This window comes from Danio rerio, chromosome 1, assembly GCF_049306965.1.
Source record: "Danio rerio strain Tuebingen ecotype United States chromosome 1, GRCz12tu, whole genome shotgun sequence".
Classification (NCBI taxonomy): Eukaryota; Metazoa; Chordata; class Actinopteri; order Cypriniformes; family Danionidae; genus Danio; species Danio rerio.
Genome location: NC_133176.1, coordinates 40,980,723 through 40,999,363, shown reverse-complemented (window position 1 = coordinate 40,999,363; position 18,641 = coordinate 40,980,723). Strand labels below are relative to the sequence as shown.

The following is an 18,641-nucleotide window of genomic DNA, read 5'->3' as shown; positions in this document are numbered from 1 at the left end:
AATAAAATGGGAATTTTTTGACTGCTACACGAACACCAAGACTTTTTTAACGGTTACAACCTTTAATTGTCACAGCCCAAACTCTATTGCTTAAAGTTTCCCCTGAAATGTTAGTATGTTATGAAATGTTGGAAAGGTTAGATGTTAGTATCAGGGCTTGACAATAACTTTTCTGATCACCAGCCACTTTGTCTAGTATTTTTCTAATGATACTAGCCACTCACAAATTTCACTAGCCACAATTTTGTTTTTGGGAAACTATATTTATTACATATATTTGATGTTGGCATGGTAAAATGACTTGATTTAAATTATATGTTATGTCAACATGTCTCCTTAAGAGGGGCTCAACACTAAAGATTTACCATTTATTTTCTCTGGCCAAACCAAACTAATTATTTCCATGCCACAAAAAATAAAATAAAATAAATAAACAAATGAAAAATGTTTCAAACAAGCTAAATATAGCTGTGTACATAATTCAGCAAAAATGTTCTTAAAAAACAATAACTGGCATTAAAAAAAAAAAAAATCATTTATCCAAAATTATACACAATAGTTTGTTTAGACTAAAGGTCCCAGATCATCAGATAACTATAGATAAATGGAGAGTCATCCGCCTATTAAAGCAATTTTATGGCAAAGGATGATAATTAAACCATATAAAAAAATAACTGCAAGCAAAAGAAAGCAGCTGAAATAAAAAATTCGGTGTACGATAGTGAAAGGATGATCATGTGCACGCAGTTAACATTAGGCCCAGTAATAATCTGTTTAATAATGGTAACAGCGAAAGCAGCAACAGCCGCAAAATCTGGAGATCTCTTGAAAGCAACAGGACTGTGGGTGTACGTGCACCGCTTTTTTCCAATCTATTTCAAAGAGAAACGATCGCACCAGTTACATTTCCAAGCATGGTTGTTTTGCGCAAGGAAACGGGAGCTTTTCAGCACTCGCGCACATCAAATCAGCTGTTCATTGCTCAAAACGTCACCATGCGCCTGATCATCCTCTCATTCGGTATTCACCTGCTTTCTTTTGCTCATGCGAACAGTCAATCGTGCTGCTTCTCGGTTCCATGAGCATATTTTCACACATATTGACAAACGATCTTAAACTAAATTTCTAATGTTTATGAAGGAGGCAGCTCTGGCAAATTAAAAAAAAAAATAAAAATCAACTAGCCAAATTGGCTAGTTGGGGTGTCTATCTAATTGGACACAGCTTAAATCTACCCTCATTTAGCAGGCTGGTGGGTGTTGATGTCAAGCCCTGGTTAGTATTAGTACTATGGTAGTTTTCAATTAACATAATACTAAAAAATTTTCACATTTAGATTATGTAAACCTAATCTAAACTTTTAAAGATATAAACGTCAGATTTTTACATCAACTCATACTTCAGTTTCTCATCAAATCTTATGATCAATCAAAAGCTTTATAGTAATTGTCATGTCCTGCCCCCTTTAAGATGCTTCTCATTTGCTTTTCATTTGATGCACTTGATCTCAAACACTCTCACTGAAAGAGCGGCGAAAAAACAGGAGGAGGAGGAGGAGCTACTATACAGTATGTCCTGCCCTGTCATGTTTCTGTTGAAATTACGTCAAATTTCAAATAAAAAACTGCTCATTTCAAAGCACTTCACTGGTCCTTTAAAACCACCAATTCTGAACTTTATGCACCAACAACAATAATACCTTATTGAACATAGAATATGTTGCTGTTGCTAAAAAATAAAATAAAAGCAACAGTATTAAAAGGACAAATGAGTTCCCTGAGTGATGTTTAAGAGATCTTTTTTTTTCCACATTATTTCTTATTATATTTTTTATTGAGAATACTAAATACTGTCATAAAGACAAAGAAATATTTTTATTACAAAATAGTTATTAAAACCATTATGTTTAAAAATGTGTTGAAAATATATCATCTTCATTAAACAGCACTTGGGAAATATTAGAAAAGGAATTAAAACATCACAAAAAAAAAAACAAATACTGCCTTTCATTATTCAAATATATATATATACACACACACACACACATATATATATATATATATATATACATATATACACACACACACACACACACACACACACACACACACACACACACACACATATTTATATAAATATATATATATATATATATATATATATATATATATATATATATATATATATATATATATATATATATATATATACATATTTATATAAATATATATATATACATATTTATATAAATATATATATATATATATATATATATATATATATATATATATATATATATACACATACACACACACACACACATATATATATATATATATATATATATATATATATATATATATATATATATATATATATATATATATACACTACCTGACAAAAACCTTGACATCGATCCTAGTTCTGAGAGCAACAAATATTTTAAATAATTACTCAACCTCTAGTTGATCATTTGGAAAAGTGGCAGAAGGTAAATTTTTCAGATGAGTCATCTGTTGAACTGCATAACAAACATCACAAATACTGCAGAAGGCCTATTAGAACCCGCATGGACCCAAGATACTCAAAAAAATCCGACAAGTTTGGTGAAGGAAAAATCATGGTTTGGGGTTACATTCAGTATGGGGGCAGATCTGCAGTGGATGGCAACATCAACAGCCTGAGGTATCAAGATGTTTGTGCTGCTCATTACATTACAAACCACAGGAATGGGCAAATTCTTCAGCAGGATAGTGCTTCTTCTTAAACTTCAGCCTCCACATCACAGTTCCGGAAAGTAAAAAGTTCAAGGTGCTCCAGGATTGGCCAGTCCAGTCACCAGACATGAACATTAATGAGCATGTCTAGAGATCCAAAGAATCTTGATGAACTCAGACCTGAGTCCTAGAGTCCTGGAGTCCAGAGTCTAGCAAGAACTCTTTCTTTGCCATTCAAAATTAAAAAGCAAAGTCAGACCTTTCTGTACTAATTAATTAAGTAAAAATCAAGGATGATCCTATTTTATTTTGATAAAATGTGTAGACTAGAGGACCTTTCAAATAAGCCACTTCTGACACCAAACAATCAACTAGAAGTCAAGTTTTTATTTGTTGTTCCTAAAACTTGGATAGGCGACAAGACTTTTGTCAGGTAGTGTATAGACACGCACACATACATTTTACACGATATATTACAGTTATCTAAAATTATGAATAATAATGAATAATGAAACTAAAGAAAATATCCCATAACATAACAAAACTTTCATTTAACCACGAACTTAACAAAAGTAACAAAAAAAAGAAAAAAAAACAACACCAATATGAACTCTTACTGTGATAAAAGTATAAGCACTGTTGCACACCATTGCCAGACAAACCCAATAACAGCTTTGAAAAGTTTTATAAGAAAGCCAAGAGAGGTTAAAAAAGTCCCTACCAGTTCAGAATCAATCATTCTCCAAATAAATGACAAAATCCACTCCACCTTCTGTTGTTCTTGAGGACCCAACGCTGTCAAAGCCCCATTCAAACCTCATTTTGAGCAGCTAATGCTCAAAGACTCCAGCAATGACCCTGATGTCCAGCAGATGCTGAGCGAGAGATAGACAGATCAGGCTCTTACCTCTGTCGCTGTAGTCATCCACCAGTATGATCTCTGCGATCAGGTGATCCGGTGTTCGGTTGCTGATGCTGTGGAGGGTTCTGAGCAGAGAGGACCAGCCTTCATTGTGGAACGGGATGATGATACTCGTGTTTGGGAGGTTTTCAAGATAAAGCTTCTGCTTACAGCTACAAAAAAGAAAGAACGAGTAAGAGAAATCAGTGGAAATACTATCTACCAGAGCTTTATTTACAGTAAAGTAGATTAAATCAAAGAAACAAAGCACAGTGCCCTACATTAACATTGGTAAATCTAAACTGTCATTAATTCTTTTTACTAAAAAATCTACTGACGATGCTGGAGTTTGTTTTTGGATAAACAAAGAGGCTTTTTAAACCCTACCAAACAATTCTTGGCAATGTCAGATTATAGTTTTAGAGACTATTTGACCCCAAACACCAACTACCTGTAACTTTGACAATTCTCCAGCTGTTATTTGTAAAAAAAAAATGGCTACTTGAACTATTACCCTTACAGCACATTTGGACAAGAGCCACATATCCTCTTTCAGAATGATTCTTGACATTATCAGTTTACTGGAATTTCTCAGATGGTGGCCCTGAAGGTAGAAAAGTGCATATTTTGTCAGGGTTCTGCCACTCTGGTCTTGTAAATTCTTTTTTGGTGGCAGAGTCCAGACACTAGCTCTGTCTTGTCCTGTTTCTGTCATTGTGAGTGTCTCTGTGTGCGCGCGCCATTGTGGGTATGCGCAGAGCGTGCGTTCCCGCTTGATGCGGCCGCGCGGGCTCTGTGCGTGTCTCGGACACGCGCTCTTGTACTCGTGTTTGTGTTTTGTTCTGTCGACATCGCACTGTTTCAATCTCAGCGTCTCCGTCTAGTTGGTTTCAGTTTTGGTTGACGCTGAGATGAAACATGCGCGTTGCATATGTGTGAGCGCACGGTAAGGTGTTCATCTATCTGTGCTCGTGTCTTGCGTCTATTCGTGTTGTCCAAGCATGTGGGTCTGTGTTTACATTGTGGCCGCGTGCTTCAGTCTTGTCCTGTTATTGTGAACGTGTGGTTAATGAGTTCTCTCATACGTGAGCACATGGCTTGTGTTGTCTCTGTGTCCTGTGCTCTCCTGTCTATTGTCCAGTCCCACCCTCCTTGTAAACCCATTACTAGTTGATTATGTTTATCTGTTTGTGTGTTAATTTACTCCAGCTTAAATTCTCCTCATGTCTGCTGTCCTGTGCCAGTTCGTCATCATATGTTGCCTTCTCCTGATGTGTTCCAGTCCTTATCCCTGCCAGCCAACCCAGTCTAGTTTGTCTTGATTTTTTATTTGTTTTATTAATGTTTTCCACCTTGGTCTAGTTTATTTTGCTGTTTTTTTTTTTTACTATTAGTAAATACCCATTTTCTTTGCATTTGATTCCTTGCTCCTTTTTCCCCAACCACAACCGTAACATATTTAGTGTTTTTGGTCATGTCCACAATGATAAAAACACACTGAGAGGTTTTTTCTCTCTACATTTTGGCCATCAATCATTGAGACCAGATTTTTAGACAGTGTAAATATTTATTTTAGAAAATGCTCTCCAAAGTGAATAAATTTAAAATTTCACGTTTCTCGCATTGTCGCCTGTGAGGAAAAAAAATATTTCTGAAACAATGACGCATTTTAGTCATGGGACCAATGCAGCTAAATTGGTGGATGACAGTGTAGTAGAGCAGTTGTTAAAGTTGACAGCATTGTTAAAGATTAATGTCATTTTGTACATGCTCCAGATTACTTTTCCTCAAAGGACAAGGCATACAGTATTACACAGATTTGTTAGTTGGCACATCTTCAAGTCTCTATTGTTTTTTTGCATTTGTAACTTTAAATTCCTCCGTTACTCGCAGCAACAACTCCACCTCATTGTCGGTTCATTAGGTGCATTTCCTCAACATATCACCATGGTGTTTCAAAGTCTAGAAAAGTAAATAAATATCAGGCACAAATTATGCAGGTCACAGAATCTCACGTTTTAACATATTTTTAACTCATGACAGTATTAACCTTTTCAAAAATAACTGAAAACATTAGTGAGGATACAGAAAGTTTTTAGCTGAAAATGCTGTTTTCAAATAGATCAGGATTAGTGTACTCTTAAAGCTTCCTATTTTTGTGAAACTAAACATTATGTACTTTTGGTCTTACCCATTGTGTTGACTCTCTAAATAGTAAATTCCAAACTATTTTGCTCATGTAAATTTACAGGAGAACCAATATTTTTGGTACACATATATGATACTTATTATTTAATTTAGTTTGTTTTATATAGGTACCTTTCCACTGCATTGTATGGCAAAGTTTGGTTCGATCGAGTATGGTTTTAAGGGCTTTTACCACCACAGGTGAGGTTCCACAATTCTATCACAGACTGGTTAGAGATAATCCTCACTACCAATGTCATTGGAAACACTAAACCTGCTATATTTAAATAATCAGTAGAATCTACAGCTGTATTGTTGTTCTGCATGACTAAATCATATTCATTTCACCCCATGAAAAGACACCATACATTTCAGTATTATGGTCAGTAGAAGAGGTCCAGTGTTCCTTCATTGATAGCCGAGGAGTGGATGGGATAAGTCTGAATGATTTTTTTTTTGGTCCCATATTGTAAAGTGGCCTTAACTAATATGTACTTACACTGAAATTAATCATGTCACAATGTACGAATTGTGTAAATACATGTTTTAACATGGTACTTATGACTGATTAAATACTGTATCAGCATGTAATTACATCTGTAATTAATTTCTGTAATTACTGTTGTAATGCACAATGTTGACCATCTCTAACACCTTAACCCATCCTTAAACCTACCCATGCCAACAAACCTCTGCCTAATGCCGAGTTCAGACTGCTTGATTTTAGCCCTGATTTTGACTTGCTGAATGGTTTTAAGAACTCGCAGACAAATGGCTGAAATCACAGGCGAATTGGTGCTCATTTACGTGAGTCACACAATGTGAACTATCAAAGACTTGATCTGAGAGAATCACCAATGAGGCGCAGACGCCCGTGAGATAATGCTATGCTAAATATCTGGACCTGTCAGCGATTCAAAATCATGCCATGTGAAATGTGTTCTGGTTAAAACTAACATCTGCCAATGAAAGAGCTTCATCCACAAGTGTGGGTATCTGCAGGCCAGCGGGAGGTTGGGGAGAAGTTAAAAGTGCTTCGTTTTGGTGTATTAGGACCCAAGAAATGGAGGTAAAACTAGTGTAAATTTGGCAGGAGCATCCATGCCTGTTTGACATGTCATCTGAGCAATACTACAAATGGGTTGAAAAAGAAAAAAAGTTCAGGAGAAATTGCTAATTCCCATCAAAGCCAGGTAAGCAAAATAAGTAAATTTCCAAGCCCAATAAAGAGTTCTTTCTTATTATGTAGTTAATACCAAAAGATATAGTACATGACCTCAATTTTTTTCCATGTCAAATCTTGCATGTGTTTGGTTGTGAGAGACGTAGTTTGCAGACCACGACAAAGTTGTTTGCGATTTTTCCTATTTTAAAGTCATGCCATGTGAAACCCCCTGTTGTGGATCCATCTTGCAGTGTAAACACAGCACCAACAGAATGCTGCCCCAGATAGTCATGCGGTGTGAAAACATCAGTGACATGACTACTTTGAAAATCATGCAATCTGAACTCGGCATAAACTTACCCATGCCCCATCTCAGCATAACCAGATGTGTTCTGTAATAGATTACGAACATAGAAAGTACATTGTATTATTTTTTGATGCAAGTACATAGTAGTTAAGGCCATTTACGAAAACGTAGTAATGCAAACCAAGCTAGGGAAAACCAAACTGAAACTACAACCCCAAATCAGTAAAAGTTGGGACAGTATGGAAAACGCAAAAAAAAAAAAAAAAAACAGCTTGATTTTTAACATTTTTAAATGTAGGTTTTTTTATACTGTCCCAACTTTTTTTGAATTGGGGTTGTAGACCTGAGTAAAATATAACACTGTGCAGTGAAAAGGTGGTTATATAGTATGAGATTTATTTTTTTTATAATTTGAGCAAAATAATCTTTGCTCATATGTACCGAAGGTACTAATATTAGTGGATGGCACTGTATAACCTAAATATTGTAAGACGCTTAACAAACACTTGCATAATCCTCTTTAGAACAATGATGTGTGAAAATATAAATCTAATCGCTTATCGCACAAGATCTTGCCAAACTGTAAAAACATTATGTGAAAACAAAAGGCCCAATGCAGGCCGCCCCAACACCACAGGCAACGGCGACAGAGCCCCGATCATAAATCAATGTTTTGAGAGGTCCTTCAGTGCCAGCGCTCTCATAAAGCATTCCGAAATCTGCATGCTAATTGAGCTCCAACAAAGCCGGCACTGACAGATGAAGTGGCACTTTATAGCTCACACCGGTCTCTCTAATTCAGCACCCTGACAAACTTGACAAGCCGGCCCTAATTCATACACCTCCATATAATAATCATTCTCAGGCCGCTGCATGGTTTATTAACATTTCACTTCCATGATGGTAAAAAAGACGACACAAAATGGAAATACAGTACTGGGAGAAACCAGCACGCTGACAGAATGTGATCTGGAAAATAGCCAGCATCTAAAACAGCCCTGTTCGACATGTCAGATCAGTCGACTAATGAAATACGGATCAGGCGGAGAAAAAAAAGGCATCCCATTTGAATAGTAATAGTCAGGCAGTGTCATGTACATTACTGGAATATTCAACTTTCATATTTCTCTGAATCATTATTAAAGAAAAAGTATTTGTATGATCTCACCACACCATGTTTGGTTCAAAGACTTGTGCCATTGTCTAAAACCTCAATACAAATGTTTTCCAGTGCTGCATGACTCACTTTAGTTTGTGCTTTTCAATTCCTGTCCTTGAAGCCTTAAATAGATGTTTGTTTTTTTCAACACTGATAATAAAATGAGAGACGTGAGTAATGATGGTTAAAATTCAACACTAAAGTAAATAACTGCAAAGCATTCTAAATAAATCAAACAAAAATCACATCATTCAAATAAAATTCTGCAATATTTCTTTTTTTGATCATGTAAATCCAGTCTTGATCAGCAGAAGAGACTTTTCACAAATGTTTGGAAAAACATTCTTTTCATATTTTGGAAAAATTAAACCCAGTCCAGGAGACTCGACAATCAGAATTTTTTATTGAGGAGTGTTGGTTGTTCTGCAGTCAAACAGCATCCTTCAAGAAGTAAATGAATTTGCAAGTCTAACACAAGTCTCTGAAACAAGTCTAAAATTAGTCTAAAATGAATCTGATTTGAGACAGAGTCGTCCTGTCTACTATGTTTTTCTGGAGGGGGCAGAGTTTGTAGGTGAAAGCAAGATGTTTAATGTCTCTTACACCTGGGCTGCTAAAGTTTTGAATGAACTCCAAAAACCAAAGAATATAAGTTTTCAGTTACACTGTAAAAAAAAAAAAAAAAAAAAAAAAAAAAACATTATTTAGCGTTACAAAAAAAAACCCCGTAAAATAATTGCCATTAAATTTCAGAAATATACCTTAAAAAATAAAAGCAGTTAAATTACAGAAATTTACCATAAAATATTGGATGTTAAATTTCAGTAATTTACCATAACAACAACAGCAGTTAAATAACAGAAATTTACTGTAAAATAACGAATGTTAAATTACAGATATTTACCGGAAACCTAAATTTAAGGAAATTTCTATAATTTAATGTACGTTATTTTACAGTAAGTTTCTGTAATTTAATACCCACTATTTTAAGTTTTTTATTTTTTATTTTTTTTACAATGTATATATCTATATCATTGTTATTTTGGAACTAGATTATATAAATGTTTATTTCCACACATATAATAATCTAAATTATTTCATGATTTCTGTGAAAAAAAAAAAAATTCTTCCAAGACTGAATAATTTATTTGACAATTAATACAGTATCAAAAATGATGTGAATATTAATGTGAAAAATGATGTGAAAAATGATGTAAATATTATTACATATTAAAATTATAATACATAATTTTACAATATTATTACAGTTTTTATAATATAACATTTGGATATCTTAAAATCCAATTGGTCAATTTGAAATATAGAGTTATACTGCTAAATATTATTGTGAATCTTATTTCTGAGATTTTCTTTGTAGCATTGTACAGTAATATTTCTACATTGCTGCTGTCATTTTTTGCTTTTCTGAACATAAACAAAGTTTAGCTCAATGACATTTTTGATTAAGGCCAATTCCAATTCAATTATTGCCACTAAAGGGCAAGTCATTTCAATCAGCGGCCATCATTGAAATGCTTCTCAGGCAGTGAGCTCGGACATTCTGTTTAAATGGGGAAACATCAAATTCCCCAAAATTGCTTGCCAAGCTTGCAATTAAATTTCATATTAGGAATCACTAATAAAATTAAACAACAACAGTCTCTTTAGTTATATATTTAAATGTTCATATCACACAAAATCTGCAGAAACTCACATCGGGTGAGAACCTATCCCCTGGAGAATTGTCAGTATATATCCATATCCAATGCGTGTATGTGATCAATTTCCAGTTTCCACAGACCAACACCAACTGCCCCTAGTGTTTGGGAGCCTTTCCATTGTGTTGTGGTTTGATTTAATGTATTGCTTTTTAAATTATGTCATGATGTGACTTGATTTTATAGTGATTGTGTTCGATTCTATTGTGCTGTGCACTTATGTTTGCATTTTAAATTTATGTTTCTGGGCCACGGCAGAAAATCAGTACTACAATTGGAAAACTTTATTACAAGCTTAAAATTGTGATTCTGTCTATAAGGAATATGATTTTCAACACTGGACGGTTATTTTGTTAATCAAAAAATTAGAAGTTTGCATGTTCTACCCATGTTGGCATGGGTTTCCTCCAGGTGCTCAGGTTTCCATCAGTCCAAAGACATGCAATACAGGTGAATTGAATAGACTAAATTGTTTGTAATGTATGTGTGTGCATGTAAGAGTGTATAGGTGTTTTCCTGTACTAGGTTGCAACTGGAAGGGCATCTTAGGTGTAAAACATATGCTAGATAAATTGGCGATTCATTCTGCTGTGGCGATCCCTGATGAATAAAGGGACTAAGCTAAAGGAAAATGAATGAATGAATAAATGAATGAATGAATGAATGAATGAATGAAAAAGTTAGAGACTTCAGCTTTGAAGGGATAGTTCACCCCAAAAAATTAAATCATGTAATCATTTACACACCAACGACTTGTTTCCACACGTTTTGAGTTTTTGCTGTGGTTTTGGTTGTTGTTATTTTGAACACAGAAATTATGTATTTTGAAGGTTGTTATAAACATGTAACCATTGATATCCATATAGTTATAAAAAACAAAAACAAAAAACTATACAAGTCAATGATTACAGGTTGACAACATTCTTCAAAATTTATTATTTTGTGTTCAATAAAAAAAAAATACTCAATCAAATAAATAAATGAATGAATGAACGAATGAATGAATGAATGAATGAATGAATGAATGAATAAATAAATAAATAAATAAATAAATAAATAAATAAATAAATAAATAAATAAATAAATAAACAGGTTTGGAACAAGTCAAGGGTTAGTAAACGATAACAGAATTAAAATGTTTGTGTGAACTATCCCTTAAAGCATTAGTTAAGCATTTGCTACCGCCTTGCCATGCTTCAAGGGTTTGATAATTCAAATAAAACATCTTTAAAATGTGTTATTAGTGCCGTAACAAGGTTTGAAAATCTTCCCTACATCACCTTGGTTAGAAAAGTTTGTCTTGTTGCTTTCCTGCTGTTAGCTGGAAAGTTGTGTAAACCCCTTTCAAGCGCTGCAGACAGTGTTCCGGTGAAGTGCCTGGTGTGGGGCTTTTATTTACATCCCCTATAAAAGCCTGTGGCGCTCAGTGTGGAAGCTGCCAGTAGACAGAATGTGAATAACTGTCTCAGAGCGAGAGCCAGCATTCCTGGGTATTCACTTTTAATGCAGGTAACAGAGAGATACAGAGATACTGCTGCTGCTACAGTTTGTGCTAACAAACAAGCTGAAGAAACTGGACATATTCCATGTTTTCTCAAGTGAAAAGCGGTGGTGAATTTTCAAAAATGCAGGCTCAAAAACAAACTGTACATAGTTCAAACTTAAAGATTCACTGTATTCATGCAGAAAGTGTATTGTTATCTTTATTTTCTAGAAATACATGTTTGTGTATTCTTTTAATTTTGAGCTGAAAAACAGAAAAATCTGAAGACTACTAAAATCTAAATCCATACAGTACATTCACAAACATAATATATTACTTCTGTTTTTAGTAATGCTTTTAGCCCAATTCCAATTCTACTAATTCAACCTTCCCCTTACCCCTTGGTGTGCCAATTCTCTTTAGCTTAATAGGACAAATATATGCTGGAAGAGTTGCCGGTTCATTCCGCTGTGGTGAAATCCGAAAAAAGAGACTAAACAAAATAAAAATTTGGCTTGCCTCTGTTGTGTTGTGCTGCTGTGATTTTAAGTTGGCTTTTTTGTTATATTTGTTATATTTATATTATAATTTTGTTATATTTATATTAAATCCAATGCTATCCATGGGGAGTCTTTTTGTTTTAGTGGCTAATTTGTATGAGTTTCTACAATCTAATTTGTACAATTTAGTACGATTTGCTCCTCACCCAATGACGGATGGGTTTAGGGGTGGGGTTGGGTCCCACATTTTCTTTTTAAAACTAAAACTTTTAAAAAGTTTTGTATGACTGAACAAGAACCAGCATATACTGTTTTCTTATACAACAAAATCACTTAACATATTTTAACAATAATAGAATAAATGAGAAAAAATTTATTAAATAAAAAATATATCTAAAAAAAAAAAAACATAATTTTACATAATAGGGTACATAGAGTACATAATTATCAAAATACAAACAAATATACACACCTTTTTCGATTTTGGTTATAAACAAGAGTTATTAACTGCAATTTTACTACAGGAAATGCATATACACAAACATTTTTATGCAAAAATGTTAAAGGCGGAGCAAATATTAACTGTTTCAGTTGCCTTTCTAATTTTAGACTTAGAAATCACTTTTATATATCTTTGAACCTCTTTTTCTAGCATCATGAATAGAGGTTTGCTTTTGACAAACTTGGATTTATGCAAGTGAAATTTATATAATAATAAAATAAAGTTTACAATACATCTTTTAAAGAGCGATCCTTAACTTAATAACCCAAAGTCATTTGTTTATAGGATAAGAAAAACTATTTTAAAATATTATGAGCAATAAAAGCTTCAACATTTATCCACAAAGTCGAGTATATTGGCAAGACCAAAATAAATGTGAAATAGTTTCACAAAAAAAGCTTTCTAAATCAATATCAATTTTACATTTTTGTAGAAATATTTTTGTAGGATAAACTCTATGAAGTAATTTAAAGGATATTTCTTTAGCCTTATTTGTAATCCAAAAAACAAACAAAAAAAAAGAGGTAATGACCTTACTTGAGTCTAGTTTACATCATTAAAGATATTGTTAAAAAACAACATATGGTAAAGACATATTTTTATTTAAGATTAAAGATCTAAATCCAGAGAAATGTGCGACTAAATTAGTATGAATTAGCCACTATACTGACAAAACGTAAAATACTTACGTTTTCTAAAGAAACCAGGCTGGTTAAATCAGCCACTATAGTTTTCTCTTGAAATTTGAACTTGCCATAGACCATCTTTGCATTATGTCTAATCTGTGTACATACAGTAGTCTTACCTAATAGACTGGAAGATTTAAATGTAATAAATTTGAATTTTACAACAATTAGAGATGCCTGATATCACAACTAACACAATGGTGATTTAGTTAACATTACAATGTAAGATTAAAGTATAACAATAATCATAATTTGCAAGGTTTGGTGTGATATCAGCCATCACTGTAAAAAATAAATAAATAAAATAATCAAAAGAATAAATAATTCTGACTAAAAACTAAAACTTTGTTTGCATATCTTAAAAATGTAGTTGAATCCTGATTAACTTAGTAGAATAAGTTAAAGAAACATAAAAAAAATGTATTGTCTTGAAATTTTGTCATTACATTTGTTACAGCGTAGATTTAATCACCCACTGGTAGCATGATCCACTGTAATGTGTTTTTTTTTTTTTTTTTTGACTACTTCTTTCTCAGTTGAGTAGAACAAATGTAGCAGACATCTATCTTGTTCAGATGAAAATTTCTTGTAAATATTCTTATTTATGGCAATGATCCGAGCATTAGATTCATCCACAAAGAAGAGCCATGCCAAACCACAAGCCATGTAAAGATAATGATTCCACATTTAACTGCAATTGCATCTTTAAAACAGCCATGGTGACCAAGAGAAAAAACTTACAGACTGCAGCTTTGAGTCTGATCAGGCAAAATAAATGATATTTTAGTTATCGACAAGCCTGTAACGAATGGGTCCTCCTGCAGACATTCTTTGGTGAAGGAGTTATAAAGAGATTTGTCCTTGCCAAAGGAAAATCTATGGCAGTGGACACATTCAAGGGAAGTTAATGGCGCAGAGCATTCAGAGGACAATTAAATATCTATCCATCAAGGAGCTCATTTACATGTAAAAGAAGAACTTCAGATGGACAGTAGACCACACTAACACTGCTAGTAAGTGTATTCGGAATTACTTTTCAGTCAAAATGTCAGACACTAGTATTCATGGGTTTGCGTTTTTAGCATGGTTTAGAGTATCTGTATTATATATATGCTGTATTTATTTGATTAAAACACTGTAAAACAACAATTAAAAAGGTATTACAATGTAAAATAACTGCTCTCGTTTCAAATTATAGAACAGTTCTTTCTGGTTTTCAAATCTGATTGACTGAAAGCTGTGTGAAATTATACTAGCATCAGCACTGATCAGCCTCTTCACATATGTGTACCAGTGCACTCACGGCAAGTGTCAGAAGAATAAATGGTCACACTTTTCAATAAGGTTTATTAGTAAATGCATTAACTAACACGAATTATGTATGAACAATACTTGTACAGCATTTATCAATCATAATTAATCATATTGCTAAAGCATTATTAACATCTAAATTAATGATTGTTAACATTCACATCATGATTTAACATCAACTAACAATGTACAAATGTTTTGTCATTAACTGATGTTTTAACCTTCAGGGGTCTACTAACTACATAGTATTAGCCAACATGTATGTTTTGCATTCAGCACAAACTGTGCTACACTAATATGTAAGAAATATTAATATACATGCCTGCGTGTATCTATAATATTTTATATAAAAAAGATATCATAAACAGTCTTGTAGGATAGAATATTTACTCCACAATTACGTCAACATTATTTTGTTTTCTCATTTAAAGAAAAACATTACAATGATTTTCATTTTGTAAAGTCTATTTTAGGTAATCTCAGCTGTATTCATGGGAGTGACAATGGTCATGAATTATTCACACTTGAAAAGACAAAAGACACTCCCCCACTGGCTAATGTTCACCCATCAAGGTTGTAAGCAATGTCCAGCTACAAAAGCTAGCCTCAACTAAGTGCTTGTTGTATTACTTGCTGTATTATGACCATGTAAACACTCTAAACATCATATAGTGCTCAGCATATATAAGTACACCCCTCACAAATCTATCTTTTAGATTCATATTTTTAATAGGAAGCTGTACAATATCTGTGCATACATTAGATTAGTCAGTACCGAAGACAAATCTGGAACTTTTCAAACAAAATAACTTACGATATATATTACGGTCCTGAACATGAATAAATACTGTAGTAAATGCATTTTTCAATGTTTGCTTAGGTTAGTAAATGCATTAACTAACCTTATTGTAAAGTGTTACTGACTAAACTCACTACAGCTTGACAAATACTGCAACTGTTAAACCATGTAATTATTTAAGACTATGTTAAAATGTCCTTTTTGTAGAATGCAAATAGGTGGTTTATTTATAATCATATCACCTATATGAAAATGTGTTTCGATAATTTCAGCTAGAAGACTTCTAGTCCAGTCATTGTTTAGTGTATAATTCCTGCCACACTACAGTGCTGCTCAAGTTTGATAGCATAAATTTGTAAATGAAAACATACAAACTCCACACAGAAATGACAACTGACCCAGCTGTGGCTCGAACCACTGACCTTCTTGCAGTGAGACAACAGACATTGCACCACTGTGTCGCCATTATAAATTATATACAATTTAATATATATTTTAAAATTAGCAATTTAATATTTTTCATACAATCACTTAATAAAGGTGTTATAAAAATGCATGTGTGTTCCTTTAGCACAAACCTGTTAGGTTAGTGCTAGGCTCAGTAAAACAAACTGCTGCACAGTTACTTATAGTTACAGTTACTTTCCTTTAGCTAATCCCTTATTTGTCAGGGGTTGCCACAGCGCAAAGAACCGCCAACTATTCCAGCATATGTTTTATGCAGCAAATGCCCTCCAGCCAACAACTTATTACTAGGAAACACCCATACACTCTTGCATTCACACACACATATACTATGACTAATTTATTCTTTAGACTGTGGGAAAACCGAAGGACCCAGAGGAAATCCATGCGAACTTGGGGAGAACACATAAACCAGCAACCTTCTAGCTGAGGTGACAGTGCTAACCACTAAGCCACTGTCACCCTCTTTACAGCAGAATCCTACTGATGATCGAAGATGTTTGAAATAAAATCATTACATTTATTAACTTTTCTTAACAGTTTGAAGCAGTACTTAATTTGAGCTAGATCTTGTCGGATTCTTTTCTGGAAAATGTCAGAATTAGTGTTTTGCGTTCTTGTATTTATTTTAATGGATCCGGTATTCACTTGTGTGTGGTGAATACCTATGTGTGTGTGTGTGTGTGTGTGTGTGTGTGTGTGTGTGTGTGTGTGTGTGTGTGAGTGTGAGAGAAAGAGAGAGAGAGAGAGAGAGAGAGAGAGAGAGAGAGAGAGAAAGAGGGAGAGAGGGAAAGAATGTGAAAATGGCAATTGAAGGCAATTGAATTGTGCACACACACACACATTACGGTAGTCACCATGCACAAGTTGAAGCAAAAGTCACATTCAACAATTGGCCCTCAACAATATGTTGAGCCAATTGGCTTTTTTTTGTTTACAATCTCTCTCATTGGTTGGTGGTTATTGTTTCGAACACAGTGAGCAGCAAAAATAAGTAATGGCACAGTGGCCAATCTAAATAATAATTGCATTTTCAAAACGGCAAAGAGGCAGACAAGCATATTTTCACTTTTTAAAACCACGAGTAAAATCTAACAATAGGTATACCAAAGTATGCTAAAGGACTTTTAATTTGACAGTAACCTGGGTTAAGTGTTTCTGGTGAACTGTATACCATTGCAAAATCAGCGTGTTTAAGATCTCCACTGGCTGAGTGTTATCTGCTATAAAGTGGGTCTCAGATTGTACAAGAAGCGCTGCATTAAATTACATTTTCCTCGCCATGTCTTTAAAATATGAACATTCATTTTACCCCAGTATGTTCAATGTCGATCCTTACAGGTCTGTGGGAGTAATAGGCTTTTGTCTCATTTTACGCTTAAGCAACTTAACGAATGCCAAAGTCTACTTAACTGATTGTTTATGAATTACATTACAACATCGATGCTGTAAAAGGAACAGTATAAAATGGGAAAAAGTCACATTAACCGTTCACCGGAAGTTTATCAGTATGGGAAAGAACACTAGCTCGGCATATACCCAATTAGCCTGATCAAGTAATCTTGAGAAGATGTAAATGCATCCCTGGATCAGGATAGTGGGAGACAGAAGCAAAGCAATCTTAAGTCCGCCAAAAAACATGACAGAAGAGGTAAATGTGAGCTTTTGAGGCATTTAATATGTTTTTTTCACCTGGAACATAATAGTCAACTGAATAGTGATTGTTTTTTCTGATTTATGTTTGTAGCTACATGTTTTTATTATCCATGACTGACTTATAACGTTATATGGCACAACATAATTAAAGACTGTTCAAAAATGGGATGCTCTTTTTTGCACTATCAACGTTTAATGATGTCATATTCTGGGAAAACTGAAATTGTTTCGTGGACGTCGGTCACGGTAACTTTTATTTCCTGGTTTTGTTCTGGGAATTATTAACTTACAAATTAAGCACTGATTTGTAGTGATATCATCTGGGTTGGTGTATTGCGTACAATTACTGTTGTAATTACTGTACAAAAACCTGATATTAAACTGAAAGTATTGTAATTTTATGGACTTACAGTGCATCTGGAAAGCATTCGTAGCGCTTCACTTTTTCCACTTTTTTTTTCTTATTCCAAAATGGATAAAAATTAATTTATTTCCTCAAAATTCTACACGCAATACCCCATAATGAATTTTTGCCCATTAATTTTTGCCATTGCCCATCACTTTGCAGTACCCCTCAAGCTCTATCAGGTTGGACGGGAAGTGGCGCTGTACAGCCATTTTTAGATCTCTCCAGAGATTTTCAATAATATTTTGGTCTGGGCTCTGACTGGGCCACTCAAAAAAATTCTTCACTGTAGGTATAATATTAGCCTGGTGATGAGTGGTGCCTGGTTTTCTTCACACACAACTCTTAGCATTCACTCTAAAAAAGTTAAATTTTAGTCTCATCAGACCAGAGAATTTTGTTTCTTATGGTCTGAGAGTCGTTCAGATGCCTTTTGGCAAATCCCAGGTGCGGAGTTGCTTCTGTCTGTCCACTCTACCTAGACCTGATAGATGGATTGCTGCACAGATAGTTTTCATGTAAGGTTACTTTTTTTTTAACCTTCCCCAGCCTTGTGCCTCAAGAGAATCCTGTCTTGAATGTCTACAGTTAATTCCTATTGTCTTCATGCTTGGTTTGTGCTTTGACATGCACTGTCAACCCTGAGACCTCATGTCCAAGCAACTAAATTTACCACAGG

The 18,641-nt window shown here is 34.0% G+C and overlaps 1 protein-coding gene across 7 annotated transcripts in view; it reads right to left on the bottom strand.

The window, feature by feature from the left end:
* galntl6 (polypeptide N-acetylgalactosaminyltransferase like 6) overlaps window positions 1–18,641 on the bottom strand; it is a 727,623-nt gene that overhangs the window by 249,262 nt on the left and 459,720 nt on the right. For all 7 annotated transcript variants that reach the window (XM_073948271.1, XM_073948265.1, XM_073948277.1 and 4 more), the window contains one exon: window positions 3,625–3,791. In XM_073948271.1, the coding sequence (XP_073804372.1) occupies window positions 3,625–3,791 (167 nt within the window). The remainder of the gene's footprint in view (window positions 1–3,624; window positions 3,792–18,641) is intronic.